The sequence below is a fragment of the Amblyraja radiata genome, chromosome 34 (assembly GCF_010909765.2).
Source record: "Amblyraja radiata isolate CabotCenter1 chromosome 34, sAmbRad1.1.pri, whole genome shotgun sequence".
Classification (NCBI taxonomy): Eukaryota; Metazoa; Chordata; class Chondrichthyes; order Rajiformes; family Rajidae; genus Amblyraja; species Amblyraja radiata.
Window position 1 is genome coordinate 16,947,400 of NC_045989.1, and position 19,258 is coordinate 16,966,657.

The 19,258-nt window shown below is 42.5% G+C and overlaps 1 protein-coding gene across 1 annotated transcript in view; it reads right to left on the reverse strand.

Moving 5' to 3' along the window:
- The window catches only part of aldh1a2 (aldehyde dehydrogenase 1 family member A2), an 82,200-nt gene that overhangs the window by 41,638 nt on the left and 21,304 nt on the right, over positions 1–19,258 (reverse strand). The window contains exons 2-4 of the mRNA XM_033050625.1: positions 10,165–10,269; positions 8,471–8,611; positions 5,843–5,972 (exon numbers count right to left, since the gene is read on the reverse strand). Coding sequence (XP_032906516.1) covers positions 5,843–5,972; positions 8,471–8,611; positions 10,165–10,269 — 376 coding nt within the window. The remainder of the gene's footprint in view (positions 1–5,842; positions 5,973–8,470; positions 8,612–10,164; positions 10,270–19,258) is intronic.

A 19,258-nucleotide genomic window follows, 5' to 3' on the forward strand; every position in this document is an offset into this window, starting at 1 on the left:
AAACCCAACGTTTTGGTTACATTTTGGTCACCATGTTATAGGAAAGATGTTGTCAAGCTGAAAATGATGCAGAGAAGATTTACGAGAATGTTGCCAGGACTTGAGGGCCTGAGATATAGGGATAGGTAGAGCAGGCTTGGAGTGCACGAAAATGAGGAGTGATCTTATAGAGGTGTGCAAAATCATGGGAGGAATAGATCGGGTAAACGCATATAATCTTTTGCCCAGAGTAGGGGAATCGAGCACCAGAGGACATAGGTTGAAGATGAGGGGGGAAAGATTTAATAGGAACCTGAGGGTTAAAGATTTTACACAAAGGGTGGTGGGTGTACGGAACAACCTCCCAGAGGAGATAGTTGAAGCAGGTAATATTGCAACGTTTAAGAAACATTCAGACCAGGTACATGGATTGGGTAACATAGAAACATAGAAAATAGGTGCAGGAGGAGGCCATTCGGCCCTTCGAGCCAGCACCACCATTCATTGTGATCATAGCTGATCGTCCCCTATCAATAACCCGTGCCTGCCTTCTCTCCATATCCCTTGACTCCACTAGCCCCTAGAGCTCTATCTAACTCTCTCTTAAATCCATCCAGTGATTTGGCCTCCACTGTCCTCTGTGGCAGGGAATGCCATAAATTCACAACTCTCTGGGTGAAAAAGTTTTTTTTCTCACCTCAGTCTTAAATGACCTCCCCTTTATTCTAAGACTGTGGCCCCTGGTTCTGGACTCGCCCAACATTGGGAACATTTTTCCTGCATCTAGCTTGTCCAGCCCTTTTATAATTTTATATGTTTCTATAAGATCCCCCCGTCATTCTTCTAAACTCCAGTGAATACAAGCCTAGTCTTTTCAATCTTTCCTCATATGACAGTCCCGCCATCCCAGGGATCAATCTAGTTAACCTACGCTGCACTGCCTCAATCACAAGGATGTCCTTCCTCAAATTAGGAGACCAAAACTGTACACAATACTCCAGATGTGGTCTCACCAGAACTAGGTTTAGAAGGATATGGGACAAACACAGGCAGGTGGGACTAGTGTAGATGGGGCATGTGGGTAAGTTGGCCGAAGGGCCTGGTACCAAGCTGTAGGAATCCATGACTCTATGACTCTAACATGAATATTAGCACCTGCCAATACTAGACACTGATTAATTATTTACACCAGGTACCAAGACAATGCAAACTTGTTTTTACTTGGATATAATTATGTACTGCATGTGGTCAGTTCAAAGTTATGCTGCTGGTTTTGACTTGCATTCAAACGAAAAGTAGTATGAATTAATTCTGATTTAGTTTTAATTGAAAATGAAGAGAATATGGCAACAGAACTTGCTTTTCCATATTTTTTTTTAAACTTGATACTAAGTTTTATAAAATACCCAGGGGACTAAACATGCGATCCTACAATTCATATTTGCTACATTAATATATAACTGTAATAACTTGTATCTAAGTAATCCAAAATCAGTAAAATGGGCAGGTCTAAACTGTAAAGTGCATCTGCCATTTCTTTGAAAATAGTATGATGTGTAACAGTAAAATTAAGGTTCTTCTGCCAGTTTTCTGTCAATCTGAAGTGATTTCAGATGTTCAACACAAATGTGGCACACAGAGACTCGGAATGAAATCAAGGACAGAACTGTGCAGTGAAGCCAAGCTCTCTGATTATACTGTTACTCACATGGTGGAAGAGAGGCTTCCCTTTCATGTCGCTCGCTGGAAGGTCCCCAAATGCTACGCAACCAGTGAGGAATTCCTAAAGCGACAGCACTGACGTAATGTAGGAGACACAGCAACCAACTGGCACACAGCAGGCTCCCGCAAACTGCAAAGTGATCATGGCCACAGAGCCTATTTTGATAACATTGATGGAGGAATCACTATTTTCTTGGTCAACTTGAGAGAACTCCCCTGATCTTCTCCTGAAAGTTTAATATCAACCTGAGAAAGTAGGTCAGGTCTTTATAGAAACAAGTATGGCAAATTATATTGAAAACAAATGGCTTTTTTGCGATTAAGTTCCAAGGCTTCTTTTAAAACGTAAAACATATATTCAATTACGAAAGGTTTTGGTACATATATAAGACGAAGCTTTCGAATCAACATGTGATTGCAACAGCAGGGAAAGCCAGAGCTTCACACCTGATGGATGGTGTCTTTTTCCTGATCGATGATTTTGCATCAATCCCCAGTTTTTCCTTTGCCTCACCCTTGTCTCCGTGTATTCTTGCTGCAGCTGAATAATATTCATAGCGGCTTCAAGTAATCAGCTGTGATAGTGGAGAGAAGAAAGGGTCGTTCCAACTGGGTCCCAGAGAACATGGCCTTGCTTTGACTGGGATTCATGCTGCTCCCAAGACCCATTTGATCCGGTTGCAGATGGACATCGGTCTGCAAACTACCAATGGATCTCTGCAACAGCTATTTTATCGGTAACAGCTTTTATCTGAGTGCATAGTGAATGGCAGAAACCTGTGCAGTGGTTTGGAACAGTGAGACCTTGAGTACAAGTATATAGTTCCTTACAATAGCAGCAGAGGAATACAAGATGATGATGAATGCATCATCAGAAGGGTTTCGGCCCGAAACGTTGCCTATTTCCTTCGCTCCATAGATGCTGCTGCACCTGCTGAGTTTCTCCAGCATTTTTGTGTACCCATGATGATGAATGCATTTAGCATGCTGGTACACGTGCCCTAAACGGTCAAGGCACTGAACGAAAGAGTTGGCACAACATGTTACTGATGTATAACACCATGTTTAGGCTGCACTTGGAGTATTGTGTGCATTTCTGGTAATTATACCACAGGAAAGATGTAACTAAGCAGAATAGGTTGCAGAAAAAATTCACAAACATGTTGCCTGGATTGAATGGCGAGAGTTATAGGGAAAGATAAGTTGGTTCTGCCTTCCCTGGAGCTTTGAAGGTTCATTGGTGACATGATAGAGGTACATAAAATGATGAGAAGCTCAGGCAGTTTAAATAGTCAGAGTCCGCTTCCTGTGCTAAGGGTGTCTAATGCTGGAGGGCGGAAGTGTGAAGTGAGAGGGAGGAGGTATAAAGGAATTCTGAGGGGTAACATTTCACACCAAAGAGTAGTTGGTATCTGCAATGAGCTGCCAGAGGAAGTGGTGGAAGCTGGAACTGTGGTCACATTTAAGAACCACCTGGACAGGAATATGAATAAGCAGGTACATAGGGATATAGAAATAAAGTAGGCAAGTGGGATTTATAAATACGCATGCTGGCCAACGTAGATGTGGCAGGCCGAAGGGCAAATTTCTGTGCTACACAGCTTTGGATCGAATATACTGAGCTATCTTCTTCCTTAGGGATGCTGATCCCTGCAGAAGAATTGAGTGGAACCTGGATCAGAAAATGATCCTGGAAGATGCCAAGACAAAGAGTGAGAATTGCTGGCTCTTTACATCTTGATGGTGCTCCTCCATCTTCCCCTGTGACTGGAGCAGATTCTGCATGCTTGCAGGAGTCTTGTGTTTCCTTCTGTCTCACTCCATTCTTGAAGATGAAGGAACTCTTGATATTTACATCGATATCTTCCACCATAGATGGGTTTCGAGAACCTCTAACACTCTCTCCTGGGTTCCGATGTTTTTTACTGGTTGCGGTTTTCCATTCAGCTTGCATATCCGATGGCTTTGCTCCTTTCCCCATCCCAATGAACGGTTTGGACACAGCATTGAGTTTTCTGACATCTCAGCTGGATCACCCGGCATAGCAATAATGCAGTTGGTATCATCGCCCAGAACGAGTGGACGAGACATCGTGTGCACCAAGGATTTGCTGGTAAACTGGCAATCTTTGATTTCTTGGAGATGGGGCACAGACAAGAGTGGGACTGAGTTGAACATTTTTGTACATTGCATTTATCATGAGGGAGACACCCCCACCTCCACCTCTCTGACATTAGAGATCCTGAAGTTGTTTTTCTGCAGCACAACACCCAGATCAGAGGAAGTCACAAAAATGCTGGACTAATTCAGCGGGTCAGGCAGCATCTCTGGGGAACATGGTTAGGTGATGTTTTGCATCTGACTAAAGTATGATCCCGGCCTGAAATGTCGTTTTGAAGAAGGGCCCTGACCTGAAACGTCGCCAATCCATGTTCTCCAGAAATGCTGCCTGATCGACTTAGTCACTCTAGAACTTTGCTTGTCTTTGTTTGTAAACCAGCTGCTGCAGTACCCAGTTCCGAGGAACAGTTACCGTTGCCTCCTGACCAAGCTGATTAACCATGGGGCCATCATTACCACCATTTTGTGCATGATTGCCAAAGTGAAATGTGCCTGACTCCTGGATAAACAGCATGGTGCGGCAATCTAAAGTTGCCACACTTACCGACACTGTGGACATTAGTTCAGGCAATCTCTCCCATTTTTAACGTTAAAATACACAGTCTAAAGCCACATCGCAATCAGTTCTTTGTTGCAGGAAGCCCACAGTACATGTGAGCTGCTGTACCTACTCTGCTGTTTCCAGGCATCTGCTTCAACTGCAATGCAATAGCTCCTGGACCATTCACTGGGAGTGTAACTGAGTCTGCTAATCACACATCACATTCCATAGATGCAGATTTTGACATGTTGCTAAAAGTGCAGACACTTTTTTAAAGTATTAATATATTTTATTATCATTGGGTCATTTTAATTATGGCACCAACCTCAATCCACCAACCAGGCTACGACATTTCACACAAGGTTGAATACATTTTACATGTGCGAAGGCTCGTCGGTCGGGGGGAACAGGAACCAGAAGGTTTGGGAGACGGCGGAACCGGGAGGGAGCTGGAGAAGTCGGAGGCAGGAGCAAGGGACCGGTGGGAGGGTGAACTGGGGTAATGTTTCCAGTGCCTTCATCTTCCAGGGCTGCAGGAGGCATCCCCAGGACACATGTGTAATATATGCAACTGAACTTTACTGTGAAGTTGCAAGTGTGACAAATAAAGCACTATTGGCTATTGACTATTGACTATTGATTAACATTAATTCAGATGACCCAGATTTATAGGCTTGAGGCTTGTAACCATCGTGATATTTCCTTGTCATTTCGACGTCAAATCATCAATAACCTCCGGCATCTGCACTTGTACAGTTGAATGTAGAAATCCGAGAACCACTGCCAGTGAATCCCTCTGACAGGAAGGGCTGGGATTTGCTGGTGATCGCACTTCACGGGTGCAATTAACACAGAGCCAGAGGGCCTGGCTTCAGGCTTTAACTTTTTTTAATGTGCCGTTCACGAGGCAACATTGTTGAAACTGTGCAACACTGCAGAATGAGATGTTATTCAATCCTAGATGTGTTATCACAAATCGTGCTTATCATCTGTTTTTACATTGCTAAAAAATATTTTTAAAGCCTCTATTCTACAATGAAAAGATAGGATTATAAAATAGCAAACCAATTTAATATTTTTCTTCTCAAGTTTGCCAATGGCACTTTAATCCTTGAGTAAATCCCAATCTTTGTTGTTGTTGTGTTAATCAAAGGAAAAGTTGACAATTACCCAGGCATTTCATTGCCTGGACTTGTAACTGCAAGACCCTCGATCTGAATGGCTGCTCAGCTATCTGAAGGCTTCAGTGCTCACACAACCCTGGAATGTAACAGGTTGAAAGTCAAGTCAGAGGGGAATCTAAAGCACGAACAGGGCTACCTCTTCATTGGCAATGCACTTTGAGGTCAGTTGCAACCATTAAAGGCCACACAATAGGCTCCGAGCCATCGTTTATTTATTTATTTATTGACTTTCATTGTGTTTTTTTTAATCCATTGCTCTAACTTCAAGCAAAAACAATCAAGAGCTTCAACCTACCGACTGGAATTGTCTTCCCATGAATCTTGTCGGTCCAACCAGCAAAGTATCTGAGCGTTTTTATGACTCCCTGTAGGTCAACATAATAAGCCTGGAGAAATGGCTTTCCACTATCTAGAGATTCAAGTGTCTGCAAAGAACATAAAGCAATTCAGCGAGCGAATAAATCAAACCGCAGACAGCATGTGAGATTACAGCCATGCCTTTCACAATATTAATCACTTGAAGGTATATTGCAGTCTCTTGCGGACTGTGTACACAACTTTACCCAGTTGGAAATCAGCCACATCATTCACGATTGACAAAGTGATGAGAGTGTTATTGTGATTAGGATCGTAAAACTGATTATTCGTATTTCCCAGGGAAGATTTACATTTAGGGGTTTCATTTCCTCTGGTGGGACTCTGGTTAATGTGTTCACAGGACATTCTCCAGTACATTAAACCAACGCACAAGGAAACCCTGCCTGAATGCATTACCAGGTTGCTACCAGAGGAAGTGGAGCCTCGCTGGGTGTGTAGCAGGTGCATTATTATTTGGAGAATTACCAGGACCATTTATTAAACTAGAGAAACGAGCAGAAAAAAAGGCAGTTTAAGCTGATATCAGCTCTTCTCTGGAGGAATGGGCCTCTGGGTGGGGTAGGCAAAGCAAACTCTCTTACATCAGGCAATAAGCAGCTGGATACCATAACGCAAGGGGCCCGGGGAATAGATAAGCTGGTAAGGACCATCTGGCCTTCCCAAAGGCATCTGCAGGAATTTAAATTTGACTGCTTAGGGAAGGGTACATAAAATGCGTAAACATGTGCCCTTAACATGTATAATGATCACAGTGTTGTGGGAGTAGAAAGCACTGCCCTCTCCACACTACTGGCCCCTCCCTCCTGCACATGCCTATGTGTCTTCCTCATCAGTATGTGTCTTGTTTAATTTAAATTTAAAACTCTGTTTCGAGGAAGATTTCTAATTTTGTCTCATTAAATCAAATTAAAAGTCTAATTTGGTGCAATATTATTCCCTGAACATATTTGCATGTTACGTGTCGTTGCGGAAGCTTCATGTAACATGCATTTGAGTTTCCCCTGTTGTTTTGATGGATGTGTAATGGGCAAAGCAAGAGAGGAATGTCCCAAAGTTGTAATATGTATTATTTTGCCAATAAATGAGTCTGTTGTTCCAAACACCATAAATCTTTTTTTTTTTAAATCCCAAAGATGTGAAGAAGTGTCTCCCAACATAAAACAAGCTCGTTGGTCAGTTATTGACTTCATTCTGTGGAAATTACTGCATTTCAAAGCTTACACAAGCAGTGTGGGTGGGCAAACGTAAGTAAGTTTATTGGCCAAGTATTCACATACAAGGAATTTGCCAAACGGAGACAATTTATTAGTGATTTCATAAGATGTATATTCTGTGATATTTAAAGATATCTCTCGCATGTTAACCTACTATGTTAATCTCTTAGAAATTAGTTTACAATATTTTCCAAAATAATGGTGGTTATTGTGCTTCAGAAAAAGTATTGAAAGCCATGATATTAAAATGTGTAAGTCATGGTAAATGGGGAGTGCTGATTCCTCATGTTGAAAGGTGAATGGTATTGTTTTTATGAAAGTCATTGAAAAGTTAGATCTGTTTCTCTTTCTACAGATTCTGCCTAATCTATTGAGTATTTTCAACAATATCTATGTTCAATAGTCGCAGAGAGATAGAGCATGGAAACAGGCCCTTCAGCCCGTTCTGCTAGTCTGCATTGACCATTAACCACCATTTCACATTAATGCTACATTTTTTATTCTCTCCATATTCTCCTGTGGTTTACAGTGTATGTATGTTCCTGCATTGCTAATCTTGTCACATCAGTCCCAAATGCAAGATAACAGTATTAATATATTTTATAACCCCTTCAGCTTCAAATTCAGACTGACGTCTACTCAGTCATTCACTGGTGGGAAAGTGGATACATCTCAATGAGCAGTTCTCACCACCACTTCTGCTTAGACCGTCACTTAGTTTCACAACACAGGTAAAACTCAGTTGTATCTAGTACCTCTGGGTTTTTACACAACGATTCTCACCAATGCATTTGAATCCACAGGCTTGACTTATCCTATATGGGAATTTTGCTTAATTTCAGATTTCCTACATCTGCATTGCTTTGTTTAGTTTGGTTCAAAGATACAGGAATGAAAGAGGCCCTTCGGCCCACCGAGTCCAAGCCGACCATCGATTACTCGTACACTAGTTCTATCCTATACACTAGGGACAAGTTACAGAGGCCAATTAACCTACAAACCTGCATGTCTTTGGAATGTGTGATGAAACTGGAGCACCCGGAGAAAACCCATGCGGTCACAGGAAGAACGTACAAACTCTGCGCAGACAGCACCCGAGGTCAGGATCGAACCCGGGTCACTGGTGTTGCTTTTTCTTGTGCTCTTCTAGTTTTCCATCTTTGGGAGCATGTCATGAGGGAACTCATTCCCTGGGTGGGTATGGTTATTTTGGGCTTCAGATTTAAACTGTTTTGCGATTTTTTTCTCAGTAAGAATACGATGCCTTCTCTGTCCCCCTACGGCACGGTGAATGGCAATAAAGCACCATGGAGATGTGCCTAGATACTCACAGCAAGCTGAGGTCGGTCCCGGTCCACCAGATCTGCCAGTTTGTCAATCAAACGGCCTCTCTCCGACGCATCCATCCTCCTCCAGACCGATCCGGGGGAGAAGGCAAGTCGTGCCGCCTGTACTGCCTTGTCCACATCAGCCTGGGCAAACAGTGGACAGAAATATTACCAACTATTGCAATTATTTTAGTTTTGAACAGTGTTTGTATTATACATGGAGGTAGCTCTATTTTTACACGCACACACACACACATATATATATACATATATATATACATACACATACATATATATACATACATATATATACATACATATATATACATACATATATATACATACATATATATACATACATATATATACATACATATATATACATACATATATATACATACATATATATACACACATATATACATACACATACACATACATATATATACACATATACATATACATATATATACACACACATATACATATATATACATACATATACATGCATATACATACATATATGTGTGTGTGTGCGTGTGCTTGAAAACTCAACTAACATTGTGTGCAATCACTTCACAAGATGCATATATGTACTTGGGGCAGAGATTACTAATCTCTCCACAATAATAATGGCATTTTTACCTCACAGTTCAGATACAGTAGTCCAGAGTTTCTCCTTTTCTACAGTTGTTACCTATATAGTTCTGCAGGAGTTTGTAACTCCTAAACAGAGGGGAACCCTGCAGGGATGTGCTCATGCCCATAGGTTTCCTGGCATTTCTGCTGGGGCAACTTTGTGTTTGGGCTGACTCTTTAAACTGCTGTATCCATGAAGCAGAAAGAGAGCTGTTTTGTCAATATTGCACCCGTGACCTTGACTATCACACCCAACGTTCTATCTCTTTACCCAATAAAGGGATAAGAAAGCAGAGAAAAATATGCAGAAATATCAACAGCGAAATAGTGTCAAAACAGAGAAAAAATATTCAACAACTTTTCGGAGCAATTTGCCACCATCTGTAGTGTGGCTCAATAGGTTCATCTTTCCTTTCCTGGGTTGACAATGTCATACATTAATAGAAACATAGAAAGTAGGTGCAGGAGTAGGCCATTCGGCCCTTCGAATCTGCACCGCCATTCAATATGATCATGGCTGATCATCCAACTCAGTATCCTGTATCTGCGTTATAAGATCCCCACAATGGCTATTACCAGCCCTAAATGACTGAAGTAAGTTCAATGAACATGAACTGCACAGTTTATTTCAGTGGGGAGGATTGTGACAAGATCTCATGCTTCCAGCACTGCTGAGATTAACAATGGAGTTATATCAAAGACCCAGCATCACAGAGAATCAGACATCAATGCATAACTCCTCTATGTCATCAACTGCAAGACATTTAAGACATAATAATGGGAAACCCCATTATTTCACCAATACTTCGTACAAAAATCACCATGCATTGTATATTCATAAATCAAGATACATTGTGCACCAAAATGATTTACCTCTTGGCCAAATTAAACGAGTAAATATTCATGGTTCTAATTCACTAGTATAAAATGATTACCAATCTCATTGGCCTGCATTTTAACAAAGCCAGTTATTGTCCAATTCTGGCTGTTAACAAATCCATTAATGTGTGAAGATAATTTGGCCACGTGAGTTTGGCATTAGTGAGAGGTGAGCTCACCTTGTCGGCTTCTTGAACATCACAGATTTTCTCTCCAGTCGATGGGTTGTAGGTTGACAAGGTCTTTCCACTTGCTGAATGATGCCATTCATTGTTAATAAAGAGCTGGTAAGACAAGCAACATGCAATGTCAGCGAGGAGTCTGTTGTCTCGGGGGACATGAGCACTGTTTATTACTGACTTCAGACATGTGTGAAATAGATTCCTGCACTCCCGCGGCTCATTGTCTTGTGGAAGCAGTATCCTCTAAATACCCTTCTGCCACTAAATTCACCATCAATGTACAGACACTTTTGTAGGATACAGTAAAGCAGCACGTCATATCCTTCATTATATCCATATTGGCTCTTTGAATGAATGAATTAATTTGCCTTGCATCTCTGTTCTTAATTCTAGTGCCTAGAATTGCTCACAACATTCCAGCTGGACCCTGGCAGCTTCACAGGGTTTAGTTATTGCTGTTTTCCTCTATATCCCTGCAGTATGCGGAATGGTTCTCTATGCCCGATCAATCCCCCCTGGCACTTGTATAAGGTCCTAATCTCAGTCTTCCTGCATCCATGCTAGTTTTATAATGACATAGCGTTTTATAAATGTTGTATAACGTCTCCCAATCATCTATCACACTTTTCTGCATTGAATTCTACCTGCGATGTGCCTGCTCATTTCACCATTCTTCCCCCTGGGTCCCGGTGACGTTATTACTATTCCGCTCACACTGATGAGTCTATTGCCGAATTTCGGAATAAACTTCACATTTAAAAAAATGAACATTCTTTAGTCAAGACCAGACCATTGTTCACATTGAAAGTGTGTCTCATTGGACACATTTCTGCAGTCTGATACATAATCATGTTTGCCTCTCTGCATTTTGAACCTTAGTAAATATCACAGACGTGTCCGCAGACTCTTTGACCCCCTTAGTTTTGATCAATCTGTGACATTTTCTCAATCGCCAGCTAAAAGAGGTTGAGTCTAGTGCAAGGCGCTCTCCTGAAACTAACCTACTGACTTGAGTCAGTAGATTAGGGGGGACAGACCCCGAAACCCCCACAACAGTAAACCGCCCGTTGTTTATTCTGGACCCGCCGCAGTCTTTATGCTTTAAACCCGGAGAATCCTGAGCGATCAGTACTGTTAACAGTATTGCCCATGAAGGGAAGACACAAAGTGCTGGAATAACACAGCATCGCTGAAGAAGATGGATATGCGACGTTTCGGGACGGGACTCATCTTCTGCCCACCCTCTGGGCAAAAACACCAGCATTTCCAAAACGCCGGTCCCATCCCTTTCGCGATCTCTCACAGTGCCAGCAAAGTGCCTGTTCCGGTTCCGCCTTATTAATAACTACAGCGATATCCCGTTCTCATCAGCTAATGCTCGCTTGATGTTCGCAAGCTTCATCTCAGCGAGAGGTTTAACCACAGTAAACCTTCAGAGGCCCCCGTCAATGTTACAGCCTCCTCCCCTTCAAGCCGTGACCAAGAGAGTCAAGAGCATCTTGGTCAAGAGTCTTGTCATATGCCCCAGATAGAGCTGACATTCTTACTGGCAGCAGCACAACAGAATATCATGAGAACATAGAAACATAGAAAGTAGGTGCAGGTGTAGGCCATTCGGCCCTTCGAGCCAGCACCGCCATTCAATGTGATCATAGCTGATCATCCAGAATCAGTACCCTGTTCCTGCTTTCTCCCCATATCCCTTGATTCCATTAGCCCTAAGAGCTACATCTAACTCTCTTGAATACATAGCATTCTGTAAACAATATAATAATCAAGAAACAAAAAGTTCAGTGTGCGAATATGTGTGTGTATGCACACTGAACTTGTAATATATACTGAATTGTACATATATCTGGCGGGGGGGGGGGGGGTGACGGGGAATTGCTCTCCTCTATCGGTGGAAAGTGGTGCTAAGTTCGTTTTCAAACGCCCAGTCGCTGTGTGGTGCCAGCCCCGCGGCGCGCACACACACACATACAGCAGCTCCGCCTGAGGACGCGGCGCCGGGCCCTGCCTGCCCCACTGTTACCGGCTACACCTGTGTTTCGTACCGCAGCGAGCGTGTCATTTGGCAAACTGTTACCCCGTCTACAGTGTAGGAAGGAACTGCAGATGCTGGTTTCAACCGAAGATAGATACAAAGAGCTGGAGTCACTCAACTGGTCAGACACCATCTCTGGAGAAAAGGGGCACAAAAAGCTGGAATAACTCAGCGAGGCCGAAGAAGGGTCGCGAACCGAACCGAAACGTCACCTATTCCTTTTCTCCAGAGATGCTGCCTGACCCGCAGAGTTACCCCAGGAATTTGTGTCTATCCCAGATACAGGATACTCCCGCCAACCACCGCTGGCGAATCTTTACCAATTCAGCCCGGCGCACTTTGAAATAGTGCGTCTTTACACGCTTGAAACCCCGGAATTAGACCCATCCACGGCTCATTGAGCGGGACCTTCTCTTTAACTGCGCCGTCCCCTCTCGTTGGGAGAAACTCAACAAGCTTTGCCCAAACCAGACTTCCAATGAGCATTTGATCTCCCGTGAAGATTATTTGAGGATTGGAATCACGTTTCTCAAACGCTTTAATACAAAAAAAACATCCTTTAGTGATAAACTTACAAAATTCTTAAGGGATTGGACAGGCTAGATGCAGGAAGATTGTTCCCGATGTTGGGGAAGTCCAGAACAAGGGGTCACAGTTTAAGGATAAGGGGGAAGTCTTTTAGGACCGAGATGAGAAATGAGTGGCGAGTCTGTGGAATTCACTGCCACAGAAAGTAGTTGAGGCCAGTTCATTGGCTATATTTAAGAGGGAGTTAGATGTGGCCCTTGTGGCTAAATGGATCAGGGGGTATGGAGAGAAGGCAGATACAGGATACTGAGTTGGATGATCAGCCATGATCATATTGAATGGCGGTGCAGGCTCGAAGGGCCGAATGGCCTACTCCTGCACCTATTTTCTATGTTTCTATGTTTCTATAATCAAAAGCCACCCTTTCCTGAGCTTGGAAGTCCCGCTAACATGCAATTCTCTTCGTGCTCAGCGCTCCTCTAGTATATTTGGTCGGTATTAGAAGCAGGCAACCAAGGTGCACGGTTAGGTATTGGCCAAATTTTAAATAAAAGCCAAAGAGACGGCCATTATACACAGGCAGCGAGGAATGCAGTAAAGTGATACCGTGTACACTTTTGTTTTACTTTTTACAGCTTATCGGAGTCATTAAGATCTCCCATTTATACTCTGTTTAAGTCTCCACGAGAACAGTATTTATAATACTCCCTTGCGCCTACGGATGGATGTATAACAGTCGCTAAATATTTATATAATAGAATACTGATTTATTGAAGTCAGGTACGTAAATTTAATCTGTCGGCGAAATGGGGATTAGCCGCTTCCAAGGAGATATAGAATAAAGGAGCGCAGCTCTGTGGAACTGCCCCATGAATGAATCGTTGCAGCTGGCACTCGGAGCGTTGGCAGTTTTACAAGGCGAGTCACATATCCCCATAACTCACGGCTGAAGGGTGGAGGTATTTAGTATCAGCGGGTACCGCGGTCGCAGCGCTCCGGCGTTGCAAGCAGCCGCGTCTCCTGCATTCCGTCCGTCATCGACCCGCCGACCTTTCCCAACCCCACTCTCCTCCCGCTTCAGCAAGTGGCGCTTCACCGGCGAGCAACGTCTCGACTGGGATGTTGGAGCTGACACGAAATGCGCATCCCAGCCCCGGCAGGTTGCAACATCGTGTAATAGCGGGGTCAAACGAGCCAAACAGCCGCGTCCTCTATAAACCCCAATAATCGCCAACCCTTCTCCGCTATCGCTAAATGGGACTACATTTCATTTAAATAACAATCCAGATAAGTAGGCTTTGACGTGTGGGAGGATGACTTTCCAGGCGATGTTTCAGTTTACAGTTGACATTTGAAGATGTAATTTGAAGATTATTTGAGGATTGAAATCACTTTTCTCAAACGCTTTAAGACAAAAAAAAAACCCCCAGATCCTTTAGTGATAATCCAAAGCCACCCTTTCCAGACATGTTTCCATGTCTCAATCGAAGATGTCTCAATCAGATCGCCTGAAGCTTCCTTTAATCAACCCTTCCATTGGGTAGTGAAGAATCTCTCTTGTTTTCATCGAAGATTGAGACTGAATATAAATAACTGCTTAATACTAAATTGGTTTTACCACTCCTGATATATGTATTTCGGCGTATTATTCAAATTTTATTCAACATTGAGTCTCTATCCGCCGACCAAGACTAAATTTGGTGATTTAAGGAGGGTCGTGACCCGAAACATCACCCATTCCTTCTCTCCAGAGATGCTGCCTGTCCCGCTGAGTTACTCCAGCATTTTGTGTCTGTCTTTGATGATTTGATTGTTATAGGAAATATGACTTTAGAAATACGAAGTAATCGACAGTGTCGTAGTTAAAATGCCAACTTCTTCTTTACTCTAAATATTGACCGAATTACCAGTAGATATTTCAATTGTCATGTAGGTCTTTATTGAGGACCCGTCTGATTGAAATGAATAGTCCCGAGTGTGAGAAGAAGGCGAGAGAGCGGTGTACTTCTGTATTTCTCTGCTTCAACATATTTATTTGTAATCTGGAGATGTCACGTCCCAGTATCCATGACATTTGTACTGAAGAATGCATCAGTTATTGCTTGGCATTCCCAGCGCTGTTTTTTTAAATTATTGTGTTGGAAGGAACTACAGATGCTGGTAGACACAAAATGCCGGAGTAACTCAGCGGGACAGGCAGCATCTCTGGAGAGAAGGTTTGGGTGACGTTTCGGGTCGAGACCCTCCCTCTGACCATTCCTTCTCTCCAGAGATGCTGCCTGTCCCGCAGTTTTTTTTTCATTCTCCCCTCACCCACTTTTATACCATGTGGTGGCGGGGAATTATTTTACTGGAAAATGTATCCATGTTCTGCCAGGCCGCCTGTGACTCATCGTCGCATTTCTGAAACCCGTGTGAAAACTGGCCACCACCTATTTACACTTCATTGTGCTGAATGATTTGCTGCTCAAGTTGTTGGGTGTTTAAAACTGTTTTAACTCCATCATTTAAACCGGTACTCATTGCCCAGAAATGAGATACATGGTACGTGTTTAGGACAGGTTTAGAGGGACATGGGCCAAACGCAGGCAGGTGGTACTAGTGTAGATGGCACATGGCAAGTTGGGCCGAAGGGCCTGTTTCCACGCAGTATAACTCTACGACCCCCTCTATGGCTCTCAATGAGATCCATCAGCGGTTTCATCACACGTTACCCTAGTAAAACGGCTACACATTTCAAAATCCAAATGCATCTCTGGTACAGTACATCCTTGCCTCGGTCGCAAATAATATTTGTTAATGCTTAATTGAACCAAATACATTCTGTAGACACAAGGAACTGCAGATGCTGGTTTACCAAAGAAGACACTGAGCGCCGGAGTAAATCAGAAGGTTAGGCAGCATCTCTGGAGAACGTTTTGGATTTGGACCACTTCAGACTGAGGAGAAAGCAGGTAGGGCAGGACACAGCCTGGCCAGTGCTAAGTGATACAGGTGATGGAGTGGTGATTGGCAAATAGTTGAACAAAGGCCAGAGATGAAAAGAAGTTCTGGATTCTTTGTTGAATTAACCTTGTTCCAAACTGTGTCTGTGCAGTACCAAGTCCCAAAACCGACCCTTTAAATCTCATTCCAAATCCAGCTCAATGTTGGCGCTGGACAGTGAATGGGCATGAACATTGAGGGAAAGCTTGGCTGCAACGCTGGGCACCATGCTCCCTTCTCAATAAACCTGTTGACATTCACTCCCTGGGATTACAAGTGTAGCAAGTTAGGTGGAACTATCAATGCATGAGCCCAGGACCACAAGAGTGAAGAAAGATAGAAGATGATTTGAATTGAATAAAGTCTCATTCCTGGTATTTGAAGTTCATTGTTGACTAATTGTTGAATGTTTTGAAGCATTTCAGAGTGTTGTGATAGCCAGCAACTTTCTTTTCTCCACTGCACATATATAGAGCGACTCACTGACTTGCGGAGCCTGCATAGGGAGATCGATCCCAGTATCTGGGTGTCACAGTGGCACAGCTGGTGGAGCTGCTGTCTCATAGCACCAGAGATCCAAGTACAATGCTGACCTTGGGTCAGTACGGAGTTTGCACATTCTCCCTGTGACCCCATGGGTTTTCTCCGGGTGCTCCTGTTTCCTCCGGTATGTAGGTCTAATCTATAGGGAGTGGATGTGAAAGTGGGATAGGATAGAACTAATGTGATCAATGGTCGGTGTGGACTCGTTGTGCCGAAGAGCCTGTTTCCATACTGTACCTGTCGATTAATCTAAAGGAGTCCGCAGTATTTATTCACCCAATGAAACAGGTAGGAGGTATAACACATAGTGTCCGTAACATAGACACCATGTGCTGGAGTAACTCTACGGGTCAGGCAGCATCTCTGGAGAAAAAGGATGGTGACATTTCGGGGAGGAACCCTTCTTCAGACTGAAAGTAGGGGGGGGGGGGGGGGGGGGGGGGAAATCTGGAGGTCGGAAAAGGCCAGAACAAATCAGGGGCGGCAAAAGATGACCAAGGACATAGTGGCTGCAAGCCCATTCTTCTACTCAAGTATGGAATCATGGAGTTATGGAGTCATATAGCGTGGAACCAGGCCCTTCAGCCAAACCTGTCAACGCTGACCAACATGCCCCATTTCCCCAAGTCCCACCTACTTGCGTTTGGCCCATATCCCTATAAACCTATCTTAACCATGCACCTATATAAATGCTTCTTAATTCTTGCGATAGTCCCTGCCTCAACACCTCCTCCATCAGTAGTTCCATGCACCCACCATCTTTTGTGTAAAGAAGTTACCCCTCATAGGTTTAATCTTTCCCCCCCTCACCTTGAACCTATGGCCTCTGGTTCTCGATTCGCCTATTCTGGGCAAAAGACTCAGTTTACCCAATCTATTCATTGAAGCTTGATCAATGTGTAGTGTTAGAGGACCAGAACAACATAAATCAACAGAAGCAAGGAAGAATGGTGAACCAAACTTGATGCTCAATAGGAATAAGGCAGAAGACGTTTATTGGGCAACTATATTCTCATCCATTTTAATCTATACCATTATTCACGTTCAGTTGTAATCCTCTCTATTGGGCAGTGAAATGGCTAGTGTTACTATTGTTCATATCAGGTAGATGAGCTGGATATGACCATCTGATGTGACACACCTCTAAGATGTAAAGTGATAAACCTACATGGAAATGAAAGTAACACAGAAATAACATATCTCTGGTTTAAGGTGGCATTTACAGTCCATGCAACCTCAGTTCTCACAGATAGTTGAGCCATCGCAACTTCTAATGTGTTTGAGCTGTTCCAGAGGAAATGGAGATATACCAGCAAGAATTAACTCATGGCATAATAATGAAAGCAGTTTCAACAAAGCTGTACAAATATAGAAAATGCCAGTCAGCATCTGCTGAAGGAGATACTGAGTCTTTGATTTAAAACATTAACTGTTTCTCTTTCCACAGATGCTACCGAAACTGCTGAGTGTTTTCCAGAATTTCCTGTTATTATTTCAGATTTATGAAATCTGCCAATTTTTGAGTTTCAGTTGCTATATAAATATACTTCTACTCATTTAATAGAAATAAAAATATAGTTCTCCATAGTCCACAGTGGAAGTCGGTAAATGTCCCTCATGATTGGGTCGAGCTTGTAACACGTGGCTTTGGATATTTATTGTACATATATATTTTAAGACTTTATTATGCCTCTGTGAATTAAATGACATGATATGCTAAAATGTCAAAATAGCTTCTCAGTTTTCTATCAATGTAATTTCAGCTCTACATTTACATAACATCAGAAGTCTTTTAAATACATTACAGGCATGGTATGCTTTAAAATTATGGTTTGCATTGAGCAATTAGGAACCATAATTTTAATTCGGTTTCAGAAAATGTCACTAGAAATTAAGCTTTGCTCTCATATTTAATGACATAATTTAACCAATTAAATGATAGGTTTATTACTCAGTCTCACCTTCCCTCCACAATTCCAGGTCCTGCTTTGCTAATGTTACTGCATAGAAGTGTCAAAATTGGTTTCCCCATCAGATTCAGATTCAATCTTTATTGTCATTGTGCAGTGTATGGTACAGAGACAATGAAATGCAGTTAGCATCTCACCCAGAAGAGCGAACATAGAATAATGGAACTGCAAAATATATATATGTACATACATTAGCAATAGTGCAATTTTTCTTGGGGAAGGAGTGTCCGGGGGGGGGGGGGTTAAGTGTTGGGTGCAGAGTTAAGTTGTGTAACAGCCGCAGGGCTAAAACAATCAGTTTTAAAGGTTTGTGCTATCTTGTGGCACAATGCTTGGGGAATATGAGATGTGTCTAGATTGTATTTCAAATGCAAACAATATTTAATCTAGTATGGCAAATCTTTTACATTTCAGAATTATTAGATGCATTAAAACGATGCAGAAGTTCTAAATGATCCTAAAGCTGAAATGGGCTAGAGTGGTGCCTTATTATCTGTAAGATCTAACCTTTAGACTTAGCCTAGTTAAATGGGTGCTCACCTTCTATGATGCTCGCTGCAATGCCTATGTGTAAGTTTAGCTGGCATACTCAGTCGACTTCCTGATATATATAAAATTGAGGCCATTCACCAAAGTCAACACCAGAATGGCATTTCATCCAGGAAAGCCACATTCAATGATTCAACTCAATGATTCAACTCTATAATTCATCTATAATAGAGGTGGTTGTTAATATTAAAGATATTGGGCCAGATAAATCTAAGTAATTGAGGCTGGAGTTAAAACATGTTGAAGGCAAACCAAAGAAACATCTCCTTCATCTCTGGCCAGTGCATTTATGTTACGAGAAACTAACATAAAAACGTTGGTCCAAAATTAATATTAATAACTTGACAAATGGAAGATGTGCTCAAGCATGATAAAAAGACAATGTTTTTTATTTCTCTTTTTGGAGTGTTAAGACAATAGAGATCTACATGCCCTTAAATCTTGGAGTGGAGTTGGGAAAGAGTGGGAAGGG